Genomic DNA, 19,191 nt, shown 5'->3' with positions numbered 1-19,191 from the left:
AATCTTCAAAATACCGAATATTGCCTTTTGCTTTTGAAATTCTTATTTCGAGATAATAAAATGCCATGACCAGTAAGTTAGAACCCAACATTTTTGAATTCCCGAGAATAAGCTTTATTTGAAATTTGTGAATTTATTGCAAAACAAATACTTGACTTTCTAAATTCATCGAAAAATAATCGCAATCCAGTAAGTTAGGACACGATCTTTCTCGAGAATCATGAATGCCAAATATTTTAGAAATTTATAAAATATGATGATTTTAATGCTTTGACGCAACCAAAATATATATATTTAAAAGTATTATAAAAAAATGCATGTATGTATTTGAACATCGTGAAAATAAAAAAAAGTATGCATATGTACATATATGAATGTAAGAACTATGAGAATAAAATAAAAAGGCAGATATAAAAGTATGTGAAAAGTGTGTATGCTATAAAATGAATATGTGTATATATAAAATACAAAATATATAGAAGTTAGGAAGAAGTATATGCGTATTTACAAAAGCTTAAATATGTACATATAGTATACAAAATGTGGAGAATATATTTACAATAATTTTAAATAGTGTATGAATATATATATGTATACGTTTGAAAAAAAAATGAAAGATAATATACATGTTAAAATATATATATATATATATATATAAATATACGTATATACACATTTACAAAGGCAAAAAAGGGTTTTTTTTAATGAAAAAAAACAGTATATATATAAAAGTTAGGAAATAAAATTGAAATAAAAACATATGAAAAAAAATACTTATATTACAAAAATGCACATGTGTACATTATATAAAAACTACGCGTATGTACCAATATAAAAATAATAGAAATAATAATGATGACAATAAATAATATAACAATAATAATAAATAATGGGAGAAAATAAATTTAAAAAAAAACAAATCGTAAAAAACAAAAGGACCAAATAGTTAAAAAAAATAACTAGAAATCAATGAAAGGCAAAATAATGGGTCAAATCGCGACACGCGAGTTACATGGAGGGCCAAATCGAAAATAATCCGCCTCTCCAAAACGGTGTGCAGTGATATGGGCTAAATTGAACAACGGCAGAAACATGCGAGGCCAAATTAAAAAGAAACAAAAACTTGATCTGAAAACGATTTTAAAAATTGAGGGACCGAATGCGCAAATGGACCATTTAAAGGAAAATGCGCGGATCCTGGAACCGAGTCGGGTCGACGTGCGGATCCTCCCCCCCTAAAACGGCGTCGTTTCAATTTTGTTATAAAATTAAAAATTTCGTAAAAAAAATCACTTTTTGCTTTCTTTTTTAAAACACAAACTAACCCTAACTAGGATTTTCTTTGTTTTCTCTGCCGCCGCTCTCAGTCAAGGCCGTCCCTTGGCCTCCGCCTACGCCCCGACCTCGATTGCGACGGAGGTGGCGTCGACTCAACGACTCCGATGACTAAGGTAAGTCCCTCCCCTTTCTTTATATGTTAAATGAAGTAAAATGAAAATAAAAACATATATATGTAAATAGAAAGAATGGGCACTGCAAAGTAAAAACCTTTGTAAAAAACAAGTTCGATCTGTATTTTCTCTGTATTTCTCCTCTACTTTCGTCTCTATCCTTTCTCTCTTCTAAATCCCCCCCATTTACACTGAAAATATTGGCCTTTTATAGCCGAAAATGGAAAAGAAAACTAAATCCAAACAAATCTATTCGGTTGTTTGTTGGCCCGATTTTTGCTCTTCTCTTTCGCTTGTTGCAGGTACGTGCTTGAGGAGCGACATTTGCGGAGGTGTGGCGTGCGTAGAGGAGCGCGAAGAGGCAGTAGTTGTGGCACCAAATTGCTAGTGGCCGCTGGGGCAGAAGCTGCTACGGCGCTGAAGCAGAAAGGGCTAGGGCTTCTGGACTGGGCTAGGGTTAATGTAATTGGGCTGAATTTTTCGGTTTAGTCTGCAGATGGGTAATTAGGTTAATTTAGGGCCTTAAAATGTCTTGCGGGCCTAGGCATAGAAATTGGGTATTACAGCTGCCCCTCTTTGCTTGTTGTTGTGTAACGGGAACAAAGCAAAGACTAAAATGCCCAATTATGCCCGGTCTTACTGAGCCTTGACTTCTTCAATGCTTTTCTTTTTCGAGTAGCCTCATTCCTTCCTACTGCATCTTTAGAGGTATAGGAACTAGTGTTTCAATCTACTCCACTACAATGTCAGGGAGATAAGATTCGTATGCTGTAACTTCTCAATTTGCTATCTTTAATCTACTCCACTGCAACTTCAAAAAGATAAGACTTATAGCTTGAACTTGTTCTGCTACAATTTAAAGATAAATCTGATGCGATCTGCTCTACTGCAAATATCAGAGAGATGAGATCCGTAGTTTTAATCCACTCCATTGCAACTTCAAGGAGATAAGACTTGGTCACTTCTGTCTGCTCCACTGCAACTTCAGGGAGATAAGATATGATCTGCTCTCTGCAACTTCAGAGAGATAAGATCAGCAGTTTTAATCCACTCCATTGCAACTCCAAAGAGATAGGACCGGTTATTTCTGTCTGCTCCACTGCAACTTCAGGGAGACAAGACTTGTATCTTCGATCTACTTCACCACCAATATGGGAAGACAAGATCTGCTCTCTTTGATCTACTTCATGCCAATACAAGAAGACAAGATCTGCTTTCTTCGATTTACTCCATGCCAATACATGAAGACAATATTTGCTTTCTTCGATCTATTTCACGCCAATACATGAAGACAATATCTGCTTTCTTCGATCGATTCCACTGCCGACCAGGGAGTTAGAATTACTGGCTTCAACATACTCCACTGTAACCTCAGAGAGGTAAAATCTACCATCTTCGATCTACTCCACTACTGTCTAGGGAGATAAGATCTGTAATATTCAATCTATTCCACTGCTGCCTAGGGAGATAAAATTACTGGCTTCAATGTACTCCATTGTAACCTCAGGGAGGTAAAATCTACCATCTTCGATCTACTCCACCACTGTCTAGGGAGATAAGATATGTAATATTCAATATATTCCACTGTTGCCCAGGGAGATAGAATTACTGGCTTCAATGTGCTCCACTGTAACCTCAAGGAGGTAAAATCTGCCATCTTTGATCTGCTCCACTACTGCTTAGGGAGATAAGATCTGTAATCTTCAATCTATTCCACTGTTGCCCAGGGAGATAGAATTACTGGCTTCAATGTACTCCACTGTAACCTCAGGGAGGTAAAATCTACCATCTTCGATCTACTCCACTACTGTCTAGGGAGATAAGATCTGTAATATTCAATCTATTCCACTGCTGCCCAGAGAGATAGAATTACTGGCTTCAATGTACTCCATTGTAACCTCAGGGAGGTAAAATCTACCATCTTCGATCTACTCCACCACTGTCTAGGGAGATAAGATCTGTAATATTCAATCTATTCCACTGTTGCCCAGGGAAATAGAATTACTGGCTTCAATATACTCCACTGTAACCTCAGGGAGGTAAAATCCGTCATCTTTGATCTGCTCCACTACTGCTTAGGGAGATAAGATCTGTAATCTTCAATCTATTCCACTGCTGCCCAGGGAGATAGAATTACTGGCTTCAATGTACTCCACTGTAACCTCAGGGAGGTAAAATCCACCATCTTCGATCTGCTCCACTACTGCTTAGGGAGATAAGATCTGTAATCTTCAATCTATTCCACTGCTGCCCAGGGAGATAGAATTATTGGCTTCAATGTACTCCACTGTAACCTCAGGGAGGTAAAATCCGCCATCTTCGATCTGCTCCACTACTGCTGAGGGAGATAAGATCTATAATCTTCAATCTATTCCACTGTTGCCCAGGGAGATAGAATTACTGGCTTCAATGTACTCCACTGTAACCTCAGGGAGGTAAAATACACCATCTTTGATCTGCTCCACTGCAACTGAGGGAGGCAAGGCTTTATTTTCGATCTGCTTCGCTGTCGATGCAGGAAGGCAAGATTTGCTATCTTTAACTTGCTCCACTGCAACTGAGGGAGGCAAGGCTTTATAATTTCACTGATTTGTTCTCTGTGGAACATGACCTGTATAATTCACTTTATGAACCTAATTATGCCTAATGATTAGGATGTCATGAACAAAATGAATCAAATGTTCCTAACTAGACATGTATGAATGACATTTGAATGAATGTAGAATGTCATGAAAATGATATTTTAACGCTTGAGTTATCATTACTCCAAGTTTATTAAGGTCTTATCGCTTAATGTACTATAGCGCCTTTATGCTCGGCTGGCGAACCCAATAAGCACTTGACCAGATTGCCCCCCACTGTAAACCTCCAAGTTTGATCCACTGGGATGCAAAATTTGTACCATCTTTTCCCGTTGTAACCCAAGAGTAAAAGATTTGGCCTTTTCTCAATCCTCTGTTATCACAATTCAAGGATACAGGATGTGAAACTTTTTGGTCTCTTACACCATTCCCAGGGTGTTGTACCAAATGCTCATGCACAAATGAAGAAATCTTCTCCAAGAACAACTTCTTCTTATTATTCGGTGATCATTGCTTGCTTGTTCATTGAAGCTTTTTCACCAACACGACATCTTGCCATTTTGTTCAATTAATACTTTAGATAAGAAAATTCAAAGGGATAGTCTTAATTTAGACTCTTCTTTATCAGATTTCCAACCTGGTGCGTTCTAAACAATAGTCCTGTTTGAGGTTCCTATATTATTCAGAAACTTCTAGAGTAACATGCAAAACTTCCCTTGTGAAAGTTTTATTAGTCAATTAATCATTATTCTAATGCAACATGCTTGCAAAAAGATCATGGATAAGAATTGAGTTAGTTCTGAGCATAGCTCGAAATGAATAAGTTGTCAAAGATAATAAAGATGTATATATATATCCATATATATATGTATATTCATGATGGTATTTGAGCTTTAATTAAGCACTTAAAAATTGATTCAGATTAGGGGTGTAATTAAAAAAACCTCGAATAGTTAGGTTTCGATATGCAATAGGGACATTTTTATAAATAAATAAAAGTATATATTTGGATTGGTTTTCAATTAAAACTTTCGTTTTAAGTGAAATTTGTTCCATAATCATCATTTTATATTTATTAAAATACTTTTTATTTTATGTTTATAGCTATTTTTTAAATATATTTTCTTAATTCCATAAAAAATTTTAACATATATTTTAATTTTATATATTTTCTATATATCTTTTCAATTTTGTTTTCTTGTCCCTTACTTTTTATTGCTAGAATTATGTGTATTTGAAGACGGATGAGTCGAGTCTGGTTTGAGTTGAACCGATTGGGTTTTAAATTTTTCGAGTCAATATAAGTTAAATTAATTTTGAGTTCAGGTATTTCAGGTTAAGTTATTACATATTAATTAAGATCATTTTAGATTCTATTGACTTCAAGTTTCAATTATTTCAAATTACTTGTTCGAGTTATTTTTATTCGAGATTATTTTGTGTTCGAGTTGTTCAAACTTGAGTGAATGACCTTTTATAATAAAATAAATCGAGTTAAAATCAAATTTGGAATATGATAGATGTTACTGCATACGACCCTTTATATTAAACTTTGGCCATGGTTTGATCTTTCAAACATGCAAATTTATTTCAAGGGAAAATGGAAAATTTTGGACCAAATTGGAGCATATATGACTTTGTGCCCTAAAAAAATTAAAAATGAACCCTAAGACCTGCAAGTGATGACAAATATCTTTTTGGAGAAGAAAGGTCATCTTTCAATAACTGTTGTAATTAATTAAAATAAAATGTCCAGTGAGATTCATAGTGCATATGTTTGAAAAAGATGACAGAATATTGATGCCAATTCTGCCTTTGACACCTTCATCTTCCACCTAGCACATACTACCCACGTATGGATATTACAAACATCCCAAAGTCAACATTTAGTATATGTAAAATTTCTTTTTATCTTACATCAATACTTAAATTATCATTCCGTTATTTAATTTAATTTTTTTTTGTAATGGTGTTAAAAAAATCAATTGTCATTTGGCGTCAATCAACATGTGCCACGTGAGATATGACAGTCAATTTTTAAACATCGTTCCAAAAAAAAGGCTGAACTAAATAACAGACTAATAATTTAAATATTAATTCAAAATAAAAATATTTAAATACCGAAAGTGAAAAAATAGACATGATTGAACAGTAGCCGAATGCATTAAGTCTTAAAATTTTGAAAGTAAGGTTTAAAGATTACTAACCTATTGGCTAACATAAGTAGTGTTACGTGGTACGTGATGTCTTTGTTTAACAAATAAAAGGTTCTACACAGCTCAACAAAATACATGAGAGATGTGCTAAATTCATGAGTTGGGTCGGGTTAAGTTTGCACCGAGTTGATGTAGAATTTTAGGTTTGAGCTTGGTCTGATCCGAAAAATGAATCTTAAATTCTGTTCAAACTCAACCCATATTAAAAATATTAAACTCAAGCCCGACTCGAATCGATCGTAATATTTTTTTATATGAAAACAAGTTTTAAAAATACAATACATCAAATACACTAAAAATATTAAAATAAATATTTCCCAACAAATTGAAAATACAAAAAAAAAAAAGAAAAAGTATAGGCATGTGATTCGGGCTGGGCCTAAGCCAATAACCTACTTGGTGTCTGGCCCGTTTAAAAAACGAGCCTTATTTTTTGTCTAAGCCCAGTTTTTAAGTCTATATTATTGTCTAAACTTTTCTACTTTTCAGGCGGACATTCAAGTCTAAGCGAGCAACCAAAAACTTTGTTATATGTACTAAAATCTAACTTGACCTCGAGTACAACAACGCAATTATTTTAATTAGAAACTTAAAACATCGAAACTTTTAACTCCAACACCTCTTAACTCATCTCTATTTTGGATGCTCAACAAAACAACAAGGAAAGGCTAAAACTATAAAATCATAAGATAAAGTCCATCATATCATTTAATGGCATAAACCCTAAGTCTTAAACAGAAGCAAATAACAAACAAAATGGCAACTAGTTTTGGGCCAAATTTATTTTGATTTAGAGGGTCAATTAATGAAAAATTAGGGTCCATTTTGTAATTGGTGAGCCCTTCGGAACAATACACAAAAATGCCCATTTCTAGCTTTTCTAGAGACTCTCTTTGGGCTTTAACCACATAAAAGGGATAGCACAAAACTTATTAGATATATAATATTTAAGATTTTACACAAATAAATTCATTGAATCTTAACTCAGTTGGTAACGGTATTGTTATCGGTGCGTGTAGGTACGCTGAAGCGCGTTATCCTCTTATTTAAAGGTTGGAAAGCAGCTATGGATAGTTCTAGACATCAAAAAATAAAGATTAAGAATCGTGATGCTACCCAAAGAAATTTAAAAAAAAATTATGAATTTTGTCATTTTATTTATTTTTTATATTTCATATAAATAAATAAATTTTATATTAAGTAAAAGGGAATCGTGTTAGTATATAATTTGCATTAAATATTATAATGGTTTGTTTTTATTTTTCTTTATTATGAGCATAAGAATAAGATTTTTTTTTCAGTGGAAGAATAAGAATATTAAATCAATAAGTAATGTAAATATGTATTTGGTTGATTTAAAAGGTAAATAGATATGATTTTAACGAAAATTGTTACCAAATTTATTATATAAAATAATAAATTAAGGGATAAAAACTAGAGGGACCAAATACAAATTTACCCTATTCTTTAAAAAATATATGGTATTTAAATAAATTTTAGAAATCCAAGGGGCCAAACACAATTATTCCTTTCTCCTAATAGGATGCTAAAATTTGAAGAATAGCTTGAAAATTGTAAGGGGCCAAACATGGAAACTCATGCACAATTGGTCGTGACAAATTGTCCTTAATTGCTCTTTTTTTTAAAAAAAATTGACGGGGATTAAATTATCCCAATTTTTTTGAGTTGAAATTGAGAAGGACGGGAGAGTTCCTTTTACTAATTGTATCAATCAATTTTTTTATCGAGTCATTCTTTTTTAAATCATTTAATAGAAATTAAACTTATTAATTTGATCCAATTATAACAACAATGTTGAGAATGGCGTAAACTTTAATATTTTTATATAATAAAATTATAAAAACTTATAATTCACAATAAGGTCCCTAATTGACCGTGGACCATTCAATCTCTTCACTTAATGAAATGTTTAATATTTAATTAAAAAGTGATTAACACCCACCACCATTCATACTCAACAAATAAGACATCATTCTCAATTAAGGCTCTTTTTGTTTTTTGTCGTTTTATTAAATAAAAATTATTTAATATTAGGTCGACAATGTCTTAGAATATCACTGCCTACCATTCATCACCCACATTAATTAATTAATTAATATTGTTTAATACTAATTAATCTCACCACCTTCAAAACAATAACCAAACATTACAAGACACCTTTTTCATCGGATCACGTACAAAAACATGGTTGGCCACATGCTTTTAGAATCTATATAAATAAAATTTCACCTTAAATTTAGCTGCTTTTTCTAAATCAAATGCAGATTTATTTTAATGGCAGTTCGAGTACATGGATTTAAGTGTGTTGAAGTGTATTATCCTCCTATTTATAGGTTGGAGTTCTAAGCATTGTGTCGAAAGAGAAACAGATATGATCGGAACATATAGTGAGATTCTTCGAAAAAAATTAAATTATAACAAAATTGATATTTAAACTTCAAATTTGAAAATGCTATAATTTATATTTTAAAGTATCATTAGGGGTTCTATGAAAATTCGGATTTGATGTAAAGGAAATTTAAAGCATGTGGATCAAATTTTAAATACATGTTGTATCTATTGTATCAATGGCTAGGGGTGACTGGTGAGTTCGATTCAGTTTAGCCGAGTTTTTGAATTTCTCAAATCATCCTTGTTAATTCGATTCTCGATCTTTTTTCATACTAATTTTGGGATTTGAATTTTTGCACTTATTTTGACAACATAAAATCTTTTATGACTTTTGGATATTTATTTCAGTAATGTTTCAAAACAAGTTCATAAATATTTCTAAAAGAATAATTTTCAAGTAAGTAAAAAATCAATAACTTTTATATGGTATTTTTAAAAAAATTATATAATATTTTCAAGTTATTTTAACTATTTTAAATTTATTTATTATGTTATGTAAAAATTAAAATTAATTATAAATTAAATAAAAATATCTTGGCATTCAATATTTGTACTACATGTAATGCTTTTGATTGAGTTTATGTCGCTCATTAATCAAGTCCCAACTTAGTTGTGAATTTACTAAAAACTCATTTATTTTATAAAGAAATAAATATTATTTTACAAAGCAATAAATTTATTCCATAATTGGGTAAAAATACCATGGAATCTTTTGGACTATGAGTCAGATTGCATTTTACCCCTCTACTAAAAAAATGGACAAATTAGTACTTGTACATTAGATTAAAGAACAAACTAGTTCTTCTGTTTAAAATTCCATCCGTTTCTATTGTTAAAAATTGGTTCATGTGTGTCGGCATGAGGTATATGTGGCACGCCACATAACATTATCGGGTCAGCCATACCAATTTTTAACATTATAAATGAATAAATTTTGTAACAAAATAATGACCAATTTACTTTTTAATCTAACTTACAAGGACTAATCTGCCCATTTCATAAAACAAATTATCATACGCTAAATTATCACCACAAGATGTTCTATGATATGTACGAAAGCATAAATACCATTTTGATGACATTAATATAATATTTTAAATTTTCTAAAAATAAGACATTAATATAATATTAATAGCTATTTGATGTGAAAAATAATTATTCGTATGATTTGAATGTCTTTAATTTTTTTTTTAATTTAGATAACCTTCAATGTAATTTTGATTATTTTTAACATAAATATTTTTTTAGTCATTTATGTAATTAATTAAATTTGGCACCGGTTGATTGAGCCTTGATTCAATTTATATCAATATTATTGTCAGTGCAGGAGGATGTAAGTTCGAGTACGTTTAAGCTCGTTATTCTCCTATTTAAGAGTTGGGGAGGGATTATGGATAATTCTAGGCATTGCATCAAAAAGAGCAGATACGATAGTAAAAATAGAATTTCATCATTTTAATAACATATATCTTTATACTTTTTAAAGTATTAAATCAAATTTTTATAATTTTTAGGTGAGGCCAATGTACAATTTTCTATTTTAGGAGGCCAGTCCTCTCCAGTCTCCACCCCTCATTTCACCCCTAAATACGAACCTATAACAAGATTAATATTCAAAACGACACCACGACTTTCCATAATTTTAATATACTTTAAAACTTTTTCCTTGTCAAGCTTTTAGTGAAATATAATTTTGTGTGAAAAAAAAAAGTAAATAAAAGAATGGGATTCTTTTGTTTTATGGTGCTCCTTTTTACTTTTTTATTTTTAAAAATATTCTTTTTGAAAAAGCTATATGTTGTTGGATATTTTTGAAAAGAAAGAAATATTTTAAGAAATTACTTTTTTTATAATTTCTAAATTACTTATAATCTCCAAAATATCTAAAATAAATGATATTACATATTTAAGCATATTTAAACTCACGTGTATGAAACTGTAATACAATGATGTCAATTGAATTAATTTAACTTTAATTTTCTTCAATTTATTTTTTGAAATTTACATAGTGGTCCTCGATCATCCATCTTATATCAATCAATATTCTAGTAAACATGGTCGAATGCAAAAGGGCAGGCAAGGCATTGGCCCCCTTCAAAAATAGGAAATTACATACCAGTCATTTAAAATATCATTAAAGTCTAAATTTATATATGATAAAACTGTAATTTGGCCTTCTATAACGAAAAAAAGATGTTTAGTTATCGTAAAAAATGATAAAATCATAAGTAATACATGATAAATTTATATTTTGACCTCTCAAAATTTAGAATACAATTCCGACCTCTCCCAATTTTATTTTTTTATAGATTTGCCTTGCTAATAAATTTCTACCCTTTCTTTTTTATTTTAAATTATCAGGACTAGATATTAACTTAATCAGTATCATTGTTGTTACTTAATCGAATGACTTAACATTGATCTAATTAAATCTAATAGGACTAGATTTGAGTTTTTTATATTTGCTTATATATAATAGAAGTTGTGAAATTAGTCGATTTAGTTATGAAAATCATAATCGATAACCAACCGTAAAAATTTATTTTAGCCTCCTACAAAAAACATTGCAACTATCGTAACTGAATTCATCGAATCAATTAAATAAAAAATTATTGGTTAAGTTAGTTTGAACCGACTTTTACTCTCTCTTAGGGGGCAAATACAAGGCCAGGCAAGGGTCTCAAAATTGGAAAATTGAAATTATAATCTTTTATGAAATCACGCTTAGGTCCCCAAAATTGAAAAAAAAATCTATTTAATATTTTCAAAAATTAATATATGATAAAATTTATATTTAACATCTCAAAATCTTGTAATTTAAATTTTTTTTGGATTTGCTCATTCTTAGTCATAAGTTCATTCTCGGAGGATCCTTGCTCTCTCCCAATATATTAAATAATGAAAGTATAAGATAATATATAATCGAATTAAATTTTAAAATCTAAAAAATTGTATAATTCGATTTCAACCCAACCATTTATCGTAATTATTGGATAATAACCTAACCCGTAATCACAATTTAATTAAAGTTATGATGTAAAGTTGGTGGCATGGTTTGAATTGTGATCCAAATTAACTCCTAATTAATCCTATGTCACCCACTTTAATTTTTAAGACAACTTGACACAAGCGTGCTTATGTCATTTTCAAAGGGCTTCTTAGAACTTTTTAAAAATTAATCAAATAAATTAATATATTTTCATTTGTTTTGTTTTAATTATTGATTGAGTCTACAACAATCTATACCCTAAAAATTAATTAATTAGTGTCACAAGTGCTTACGGAACTATGATTAACAACATTAGATTATGTGACTAAAAATCATGCCCAAAGGGTCTTTAGCATTTATTTTTAATTTCATGTAAGAAAATTTTGGGTCAAATTTTATTACGTGACTAAAAATGATGGAACTATGATAATGCGCTACTGGTTGAATCTCCTTTAGTTGGTAGCGTTGTCAGTACTAAAATGGTAGAATTATGCTTGGTTCATGGATTAAGAGTGGGAAAGTTTGATTATGTCATGTGTCGAGATCTTAGGATGAAGGTGTGTTAAAATTTTAATTTAATCAAGAGTGGGTCTTTAGCATTTATTTTTAATTTACTGTTAGAAAATTTGGGTTAAATTTTGTTATGCGACTAAAAATTATCGAACTATGATAATGCGCTGCTGGTTGAATCTCTTTTGGCTGGTAATGCTACCAGTACTAAAATTGTGGAATTGCGCTTGATTCATGGAATGATGCATCAAGAGTGGGAAGTTCGATTACGTCATGTGCCGAGATCTTATAATAAAATTGCAGATTGCATGGCTAAAATGACCACTCGACTTGCTAGTTTACAATTGTTTGTTGCTCCTCTAGAGACAACAAGAAAGGACATTATGTTAGAGGATTATAATAAAGCCTTGGTAAAGAGGCTCGTGAATATTTTTCAAAATTTCATGCGGTAAACAAAAAATATTTAAATTATAGAATGGGGACTAAATCACAACTTATGTATAGTACGAGATTAATACTGTAAATTTTTACCAAACAAATTTAATTGTTATTATTTGGATAATAACTTAAATTTCAAATTTTGAAAATATATATGACTAAAATCGAACAAATTTAAGTCTAGGGACTAATGTGTAATTTATACATAGCATAAGGAAAAAAATTGGTATTAAAAGTCAAAAATGCTCAATTGTTTTGTTTTGTTTTCAATTTCCTCATGTGGAAATGCAAAAAGTTATGGGAATCTAAAGAAAATTAGAGCCTCTAGTTTATTTCTCCATTTTTAAATAATTTTTTTTTAAAAATCAGAGGTTATTTCATGGAGCCCATTTGCCAAATTTTGGTTATTATTATTATTTGGAATTTAATTTTTATTATTTAATTAAATTCATTGGCTTCAATTCAAAGTAAAAACATCCAGAGTTTTTAGAACAGGCAAACCTTGGAAAAATTAATATTCAATGCTAGCTCTTAATTTTTGGGTTAATTCCACCAATTGTCCTCAAACTATCAGCCACATTCTAAATTGATCTCTAAACTCTGAAACATTCTAACTGAGTTCAATAAAATCTTTTCTTTAGCTTAGCAATCTATTTTAGCGTTAAATGTCAATTTAGATTGGATGTTTGTCAAATTATCGCCTAAATTATAAATTGATCCCTATATTTCAAATAATTTTAATTATGTTCTCAAAGTGTTAATATAGCATCAGCCTACCTATCAGCATAGGTGCTAAATATTGGTTTGGATTTGATGTGCCCACAAACTATCATCTAAATTTTAAATTGCTCCATAAATTTCAAAATATTCTGATTGACTCCTCGAAGTATCGATATTGTATAATTTAGGGGTTCCTTTTTCAATCTAGCCATTAAAAGTTATTTTGAATCTAATATAAAGTATATTCAAAACATAGTCTCCGACTTTTAATACATAAACTAATAGCAACCTAATTGATGTAATACTGATAGTTTAAAAAAATTTACAATTTAGACCATAATTTTAAGGATGTTCAGTGCAATTAACCCCTTTTTCTTGTTTAGGTATCTTCTCATGTGATTGAGCAACATCTAGTCATCTACCGAAGACATTGTTGTCCCCTGCACGTGCAATTGAGTTTCAAAAGTTCTAGCTTTTGCAAGAACCACCTCCCACTTTTACAAAATCATGTCCCTTTTTTTTTCCATTTATTTTTATTTTTTAACTTTAAATCCATGATAGCTTTTACTTATATTTTGATTATAAATATACATTTGATCAGCTTTTTAATTTGCTGTTTTTCTCTCTTTTATACACCTTTTTTAGTGTTCCAATTTGATGGGATGATCTCAATACACAATCACAACAAAAAAATAATTAAATTCCAACTTAATGACAAAATTTTAGAATTAAAATTAAAATTTTGATTAAAAATGCTAAAAATCCGAAGTTTATATTTATTAAATATCATCTTTTAAAAATAATTATATGAAATAAATTAAAATTTGAGTTTTTTTAAAACATAAATTTTATTATAGGTTCTTATCATATATGCTCTTTTTTTTTTATAATGCGTAGAACTATTCATAGTTCTTCCCTAACCCTTAAATAGGAGGATAATGCATTTCATCATACTCGAACCCACGTCTTCCTGCACTGGCAACAATCCCAATATCGATTGAGCGAAGATCTTAATCAGAAAAATTCGATGTTGGTTTTTTTTTGTACTTTCATGGTACGATACAAAAGTTTAAAGGAATTTAATGATTAAAATTTGAAAGTGTGAAACCAAATAGAGATATTATCTCATTGCTAAGTAATTGTCTAATTGAGATTCCATCTAATTAATTTACAATCACGAGTTCATTAACTGTTGAACTACTCACAAAAAAACAAAGGAAGTCACCATCCGGTTTTGCTCAGCTCCCAAATTAATTCAATTGAATTTTTTTAGTGTTTGATTTTGATTATAGTTGATTGATATATGTTTTATTTGTATTTATTAGAGATCGTGTGGCTCGAATTCCATCATTTGTTTAAAAAATAAATATAGTGGTAAAATAAGGAGATCTGTGGGGGTGTAGGCACAAATTGAGTCCAGTCCATATAGAACTATACTTAAATAGGTCGAAACTCCTCTTGTATTATTCGTTTTTTAACATTAGTGAATTTATTCTCCCCTGCCCATGGTTTTTTTCCTCGAAAGGTTTCTATTTAAAATTTGTGTGTTCTTAATTTTCTTTTCTTATTACTTTAAATTTTGAAAAAATTAGTCGGGTTGAGTTAATTTTATAGAGGATCAATTTGAGTTGGATTAACCTAAATTTAAAATTTTTGAATTTGGGTCATTTCAGATTTAGATCGTTTCGTGTTTGTATTATTTTAGTTTCAAAAAAATTTGAGCTTAAATCATCTAGGCCGGGGGTAGCAATCGCTTTTTTTGTTCAGATCGGTTCGGGTTTGACACTCAGGAATAGGTCATTTTAAGTAGTTTATTTATATAATTTTGAGTTCTAGTCATTATAAATTTTAATTATTTCGAGTTCGAATTATTAACCTTTTTATAATTAAATTAAATTTGATGGAACTCGAATTTATCAAAATAAATTTTTTAATTCAAATCAAAATACATAATTATTTAGCATTTGAAGACAATAAGTAAAACAAAAGAAAGCAAAAAGGTTTGACAAAGCCAAGAATTATGACCTGTTTGATATTTCATAAAATTAAGTCTCAACAAAAGAACAAAAGTTGAAATTGAAAACAACTCATTTATAAGCCACAACAAACCTCACTTTACATATATTTTTTTTATTATATATTAAAAATAATCAAAATTATGACCTAATCAAATTAAGTATTTTTAAAAATAATCAACTTATTCTAAATTCGAATAGAATTAATATTTATTATTTAAAAAATATCATTTAATTATAATTTAATAGAGTTAATGGTTTTTAAGTCTTTATGGTTTTATAAATAAAATCTTTTATATGAAAAAAATAATTTTCAAGACATTTTTTATACAGTAAATATTAATTACTATGTTATAATTTGAATTTATTTTATTCTTTTTAACCGTATAGAGATTAATTTAATGCAATCTCTATAATACAAAGACTTTCCAATTACTTTAACCTTGGATTATATCCAGATCCGTACTTATAATGATTGTTCAATTTCACTACATCCCTTAAGGTCGTGGGATCAATTCGCAAGCCATGCTTGTATGATAGTTTAAATGGGTGTATAAAAAATTAAAGGTAGATATAATTATAATTTAAAAAATGAAAATTAAAAAAAAACTAAAACCTCAAAATACATTAATAATATTTTGCTTTGCATTGGATAGGTTATACAAATTAAACCCCAATAAGCACAATTCCCCTACTACTAATAATCATTGAAAATACTCTAAAAACCAAACCCCAAAAAAACATTAAAAACACCATGATCTTTCCTCTATTGAAATCTCCTCCACTTTAACCCCCTTTGATCAGATATATCTATATATATATCAATAAGCTCATGAAGATCAATACTGAAACATGTTATTATCTGCAGAAGCCATGATAGGTTGATTCAAGTAAGCCAAATTGAAAGGGTTAATAAAGCTATGATCAACCATCTCATTGAAACCAATCGTTGCAACATTAAAACCACCACAATCACCACCACCGTCAGCACCACCAATATTGTTATTGCATCCATTTAAGGAATCAATGATATCATTGAGGGACTGTAACCTGTGGCTAAGCTCGTTGGCTTGAGCTCTAAGCACCGAGTTCTCAGCCTCCACGTTCAAGTAACGCTGTGTGGTGATACTCACCGTTGTTAAAATCTGGTGATTTTCATTTTGTAGCTGGGAAACTTGTGCCATGAGATCATCTAAATGCTTTTGTTTCCTCATCCTTGACCGCCTTGCTGATTCCCTGTTGGATATCATTCTTTTCCTCTTCCTTTCGTTCATTAATGCTTGTAAATCTTCATCGGAGCCTGAGTTTGTGACCATGGTTGATGAACCTGATGATGTACCACTTGAGGAAGCCATGGAAAGTTGTAGATAAAAGATGAATAATATGCAGATTAGTAGAATATTATGGTAGTTGAATTTATTTATTTATTAAATATTATATATAGAGATATAGAAAACTTGAAAGAAAAAAAGGGCTAGAAAATCATGAAACGTAGTACAACCAGTAAAGGAAAACAACTGAGAAAGATTGAACGAGTTGGGTCCTTCGAATGAATGTAGAATTGATCATAAACCCAGAAAAGAAGATTTCACTGAGAATTGGAGACATGAATCTCAAACATCAATAACAGAAGATTGAGCATGAAGATGTTAGAAAAACAAAAACTTGGAAATTTATATAAAAAGAAAACTTTGAGAATGGTCGGTTGAGGCAATATCAAGAACCCCAAGCAGGCAGCTTTTTTGAACTGAGAAAAGAAAGGATTTCTTATGACGGGTAATGGATTTTGAACTCAAAGAAGAGAAACCCAGAATTTGGTTTTTGGATTAAAGAGGAAAAGAAGAAGAAAATAAGAAAAGGGAGTGATGAGGAAGGGAAGGGAAGGAAAAGTAGAAGAGTTAATTGAATGAATGGAGGGTTGATTTATAGATGAAAAAATGAATTAAAATATTAGGAGAAATTAAAAAAAAAAATCTAAGATTAACAAATAAATGGGTTTTGGAATCTGAATTAAAAGTAATGGAAAAAGCTGATGGGGACATGTGAGGTGAGGGGAAGAGAGAGAGAGAAAGAAAAGGCTCCACAACTGGGCACATCCAGCTGGGAATCAACTATCTTAATTTTACTTGGTGTAAATTTCATTTCTTTACTGAAAACTGTCAAATGCGAACAAACACATTATAGAGGGTGGAATTTTGGGGTTATTGGTGCAGTCTGTGCAGTGTTAAAGTATACTATTGAAGGGGCTAGGGTTGGTAGAAATTTTTAAATGTTGTAGGCAATTAAATTTTTAATGTGATTCAAATTCTAACATATTATTTGTAAGTTAAGTTAAATAAAATATATATTTTTTAAAATATTTAATATTTATTATTATAATATATTTAGCATTTATTAGTTTATAAATCGGTTTTTTTTACAACATTAGAAAATACATCCATTAGAGATTAAAACTCATAACACTTTTGGAGAATTTTGTGCTTACGTTTTGAGAGTTATTTATTATTTGGGTTTTAGGGTTTAGTTTTTATCTCTATTTTTGTACTCTTCGTTCTTTTGCTATTATAATAAAATTATATTTATCCGTAATTTTTTATCCTCTTTGGAAGGGTTTTTTTCACGTTTAATTTGTATGTTCAATTTCTCAAATTTTTCCACTATTTTTACTTGTCCGTTGCTTAATCCGATCCCAACATTAACAATTTAAAGTATTGTTCTTGTGTCGAGGATTTTCCCTAATTTTTGAAGATCCAAATTACTATGGCTGTTTGTTTTTTTTTTTTTTACTTTAACATGTCGAATCTAAATTATTCATGTGATAGATACCACGTGTTTACATGTATTTTAAACATGAATGCCATTATGTTATATTTGAAATTGATATTTCATGCCTATATCGTCAACTAGGATAATAAAAGATCATGATGGATGTAATATTTAATACTGTGAGGAGTTAATTAGAACATTTTAAAATTTAATGACCAATTTAAAATATAAATGAAGTATGGGGACGTTAGGTAAATAAATTTTTAAAATACATGGTTACGTGAGTATCTATCACATAATCAATTTAAATCTAATCATTAAAATCTAGAAAGATTGTTTTTTTTTCTTCTAAATGTCAAATCTAAATTGTTAATTCATATATTTAAAATATGATTTATGTTATATTTAATTTAGGAATGACATAAAATTCCGAATTCAATAGGTTTCGATCCCATCCGATACAATTAAGTTTTTTTAAAATCGAATTTCGAGACGAATCGAGTAAATTTAATTTTTATTGGATTTAAAAAAACTAGCCCGTCCTGTCTTGCCCCAGGATAATTACCAACACCTTTTTATATATAATAATTAAATATATGAGGATAAAATTTATATTGGTATTTTTTTTACATATTTATACTCGAAAAAAAAATTAATAGCACCATTAAAATTATTTAAAAATAAAAAATATTATTCTATTTTGATAAAAAAAACATTTAAAAACTTAAAAACGGCGGTATATCGGGTTAGTTTAGGTTGGATTGGGTATAGGTTTGATTTTTTTTTTCAACCGAATTCAAGGCAAATAAATTAATGTTTAATTTTGGATTGGATTGAGGTCGGCTTATGTTAATGAGCAGGCAAAAAACCGCCTTGTCCCAACCCACCTCATTGCCATCTCTAATTCTACCTAAATTTAACGTTCAAATTTAAGATTGATCAATTGAAAATTTGATTGCTACGGTTTTCATGATTAAAGTACTTGAGAGGTCGGACCGAATCAAATTAGTTTATTTATTATTAAATGGATTAATTTAGTCATTATATTGTTAAAAAGAATCAAACAAGTCCAAAATGCAACAGAGTTAACAA

General features: G+C 29.8%; 1 protein-coding gene across 1 annotated transcript; it reads right to left on the bottom strand.

Moving 5' to 3' along the window:
* Window positions 1-15,956: 15,956 nt before the first annotated feature.
* On the bottom strand, window positions 15,957-17,259 carry LOC107908798 (bZIP transcription factor 11). Its single transcript, XM_016836072.2, has one exon. It carries the CDS (start codon window positions 16,686-16,688, stop codon window positions 16,173-16,175), a length of 516 nt encoding a protein of 171 aa, XP_016691561.2. The 5' UTR covers window positions 16,689-17,259; the 3' UTR covers window positions 15,957-16,172.
* Window positions 17,260-19,191: the final 1,932 nt, after the last annotated feature.

Source organism: Gossypium hirsutum, chromosome D02 (assembly GCF_007990345.1).
Source record: "Gossypium hirsutum isolate 1008001.06 chromosome D02, Gossypium_hirsutum_v2.1, whole genome shotgun sequence".
Lineage (NCBI taxonomy): Eukaryota > Viridiplantae > Streptophyta > Magnoliopsida > Malvales > Malvaceae > Gossypium > Gossypium hirsutum.
The sequence above is the reverse complement of the archived record's forward strand: the minus strand, read 5'-3'. Positions and strand labels throughout refer to the sequence as shown.

Bases quoted from the DNA above. Each gene is read 5' to 3' on its own strand.
- LOC107908798 (XM_016836072.2), bottom strand. From the start codon at position 16,688: ATGGCTTCCTCAAGTGGTACATCATCAGGTTCATCAACCATGGTCACA.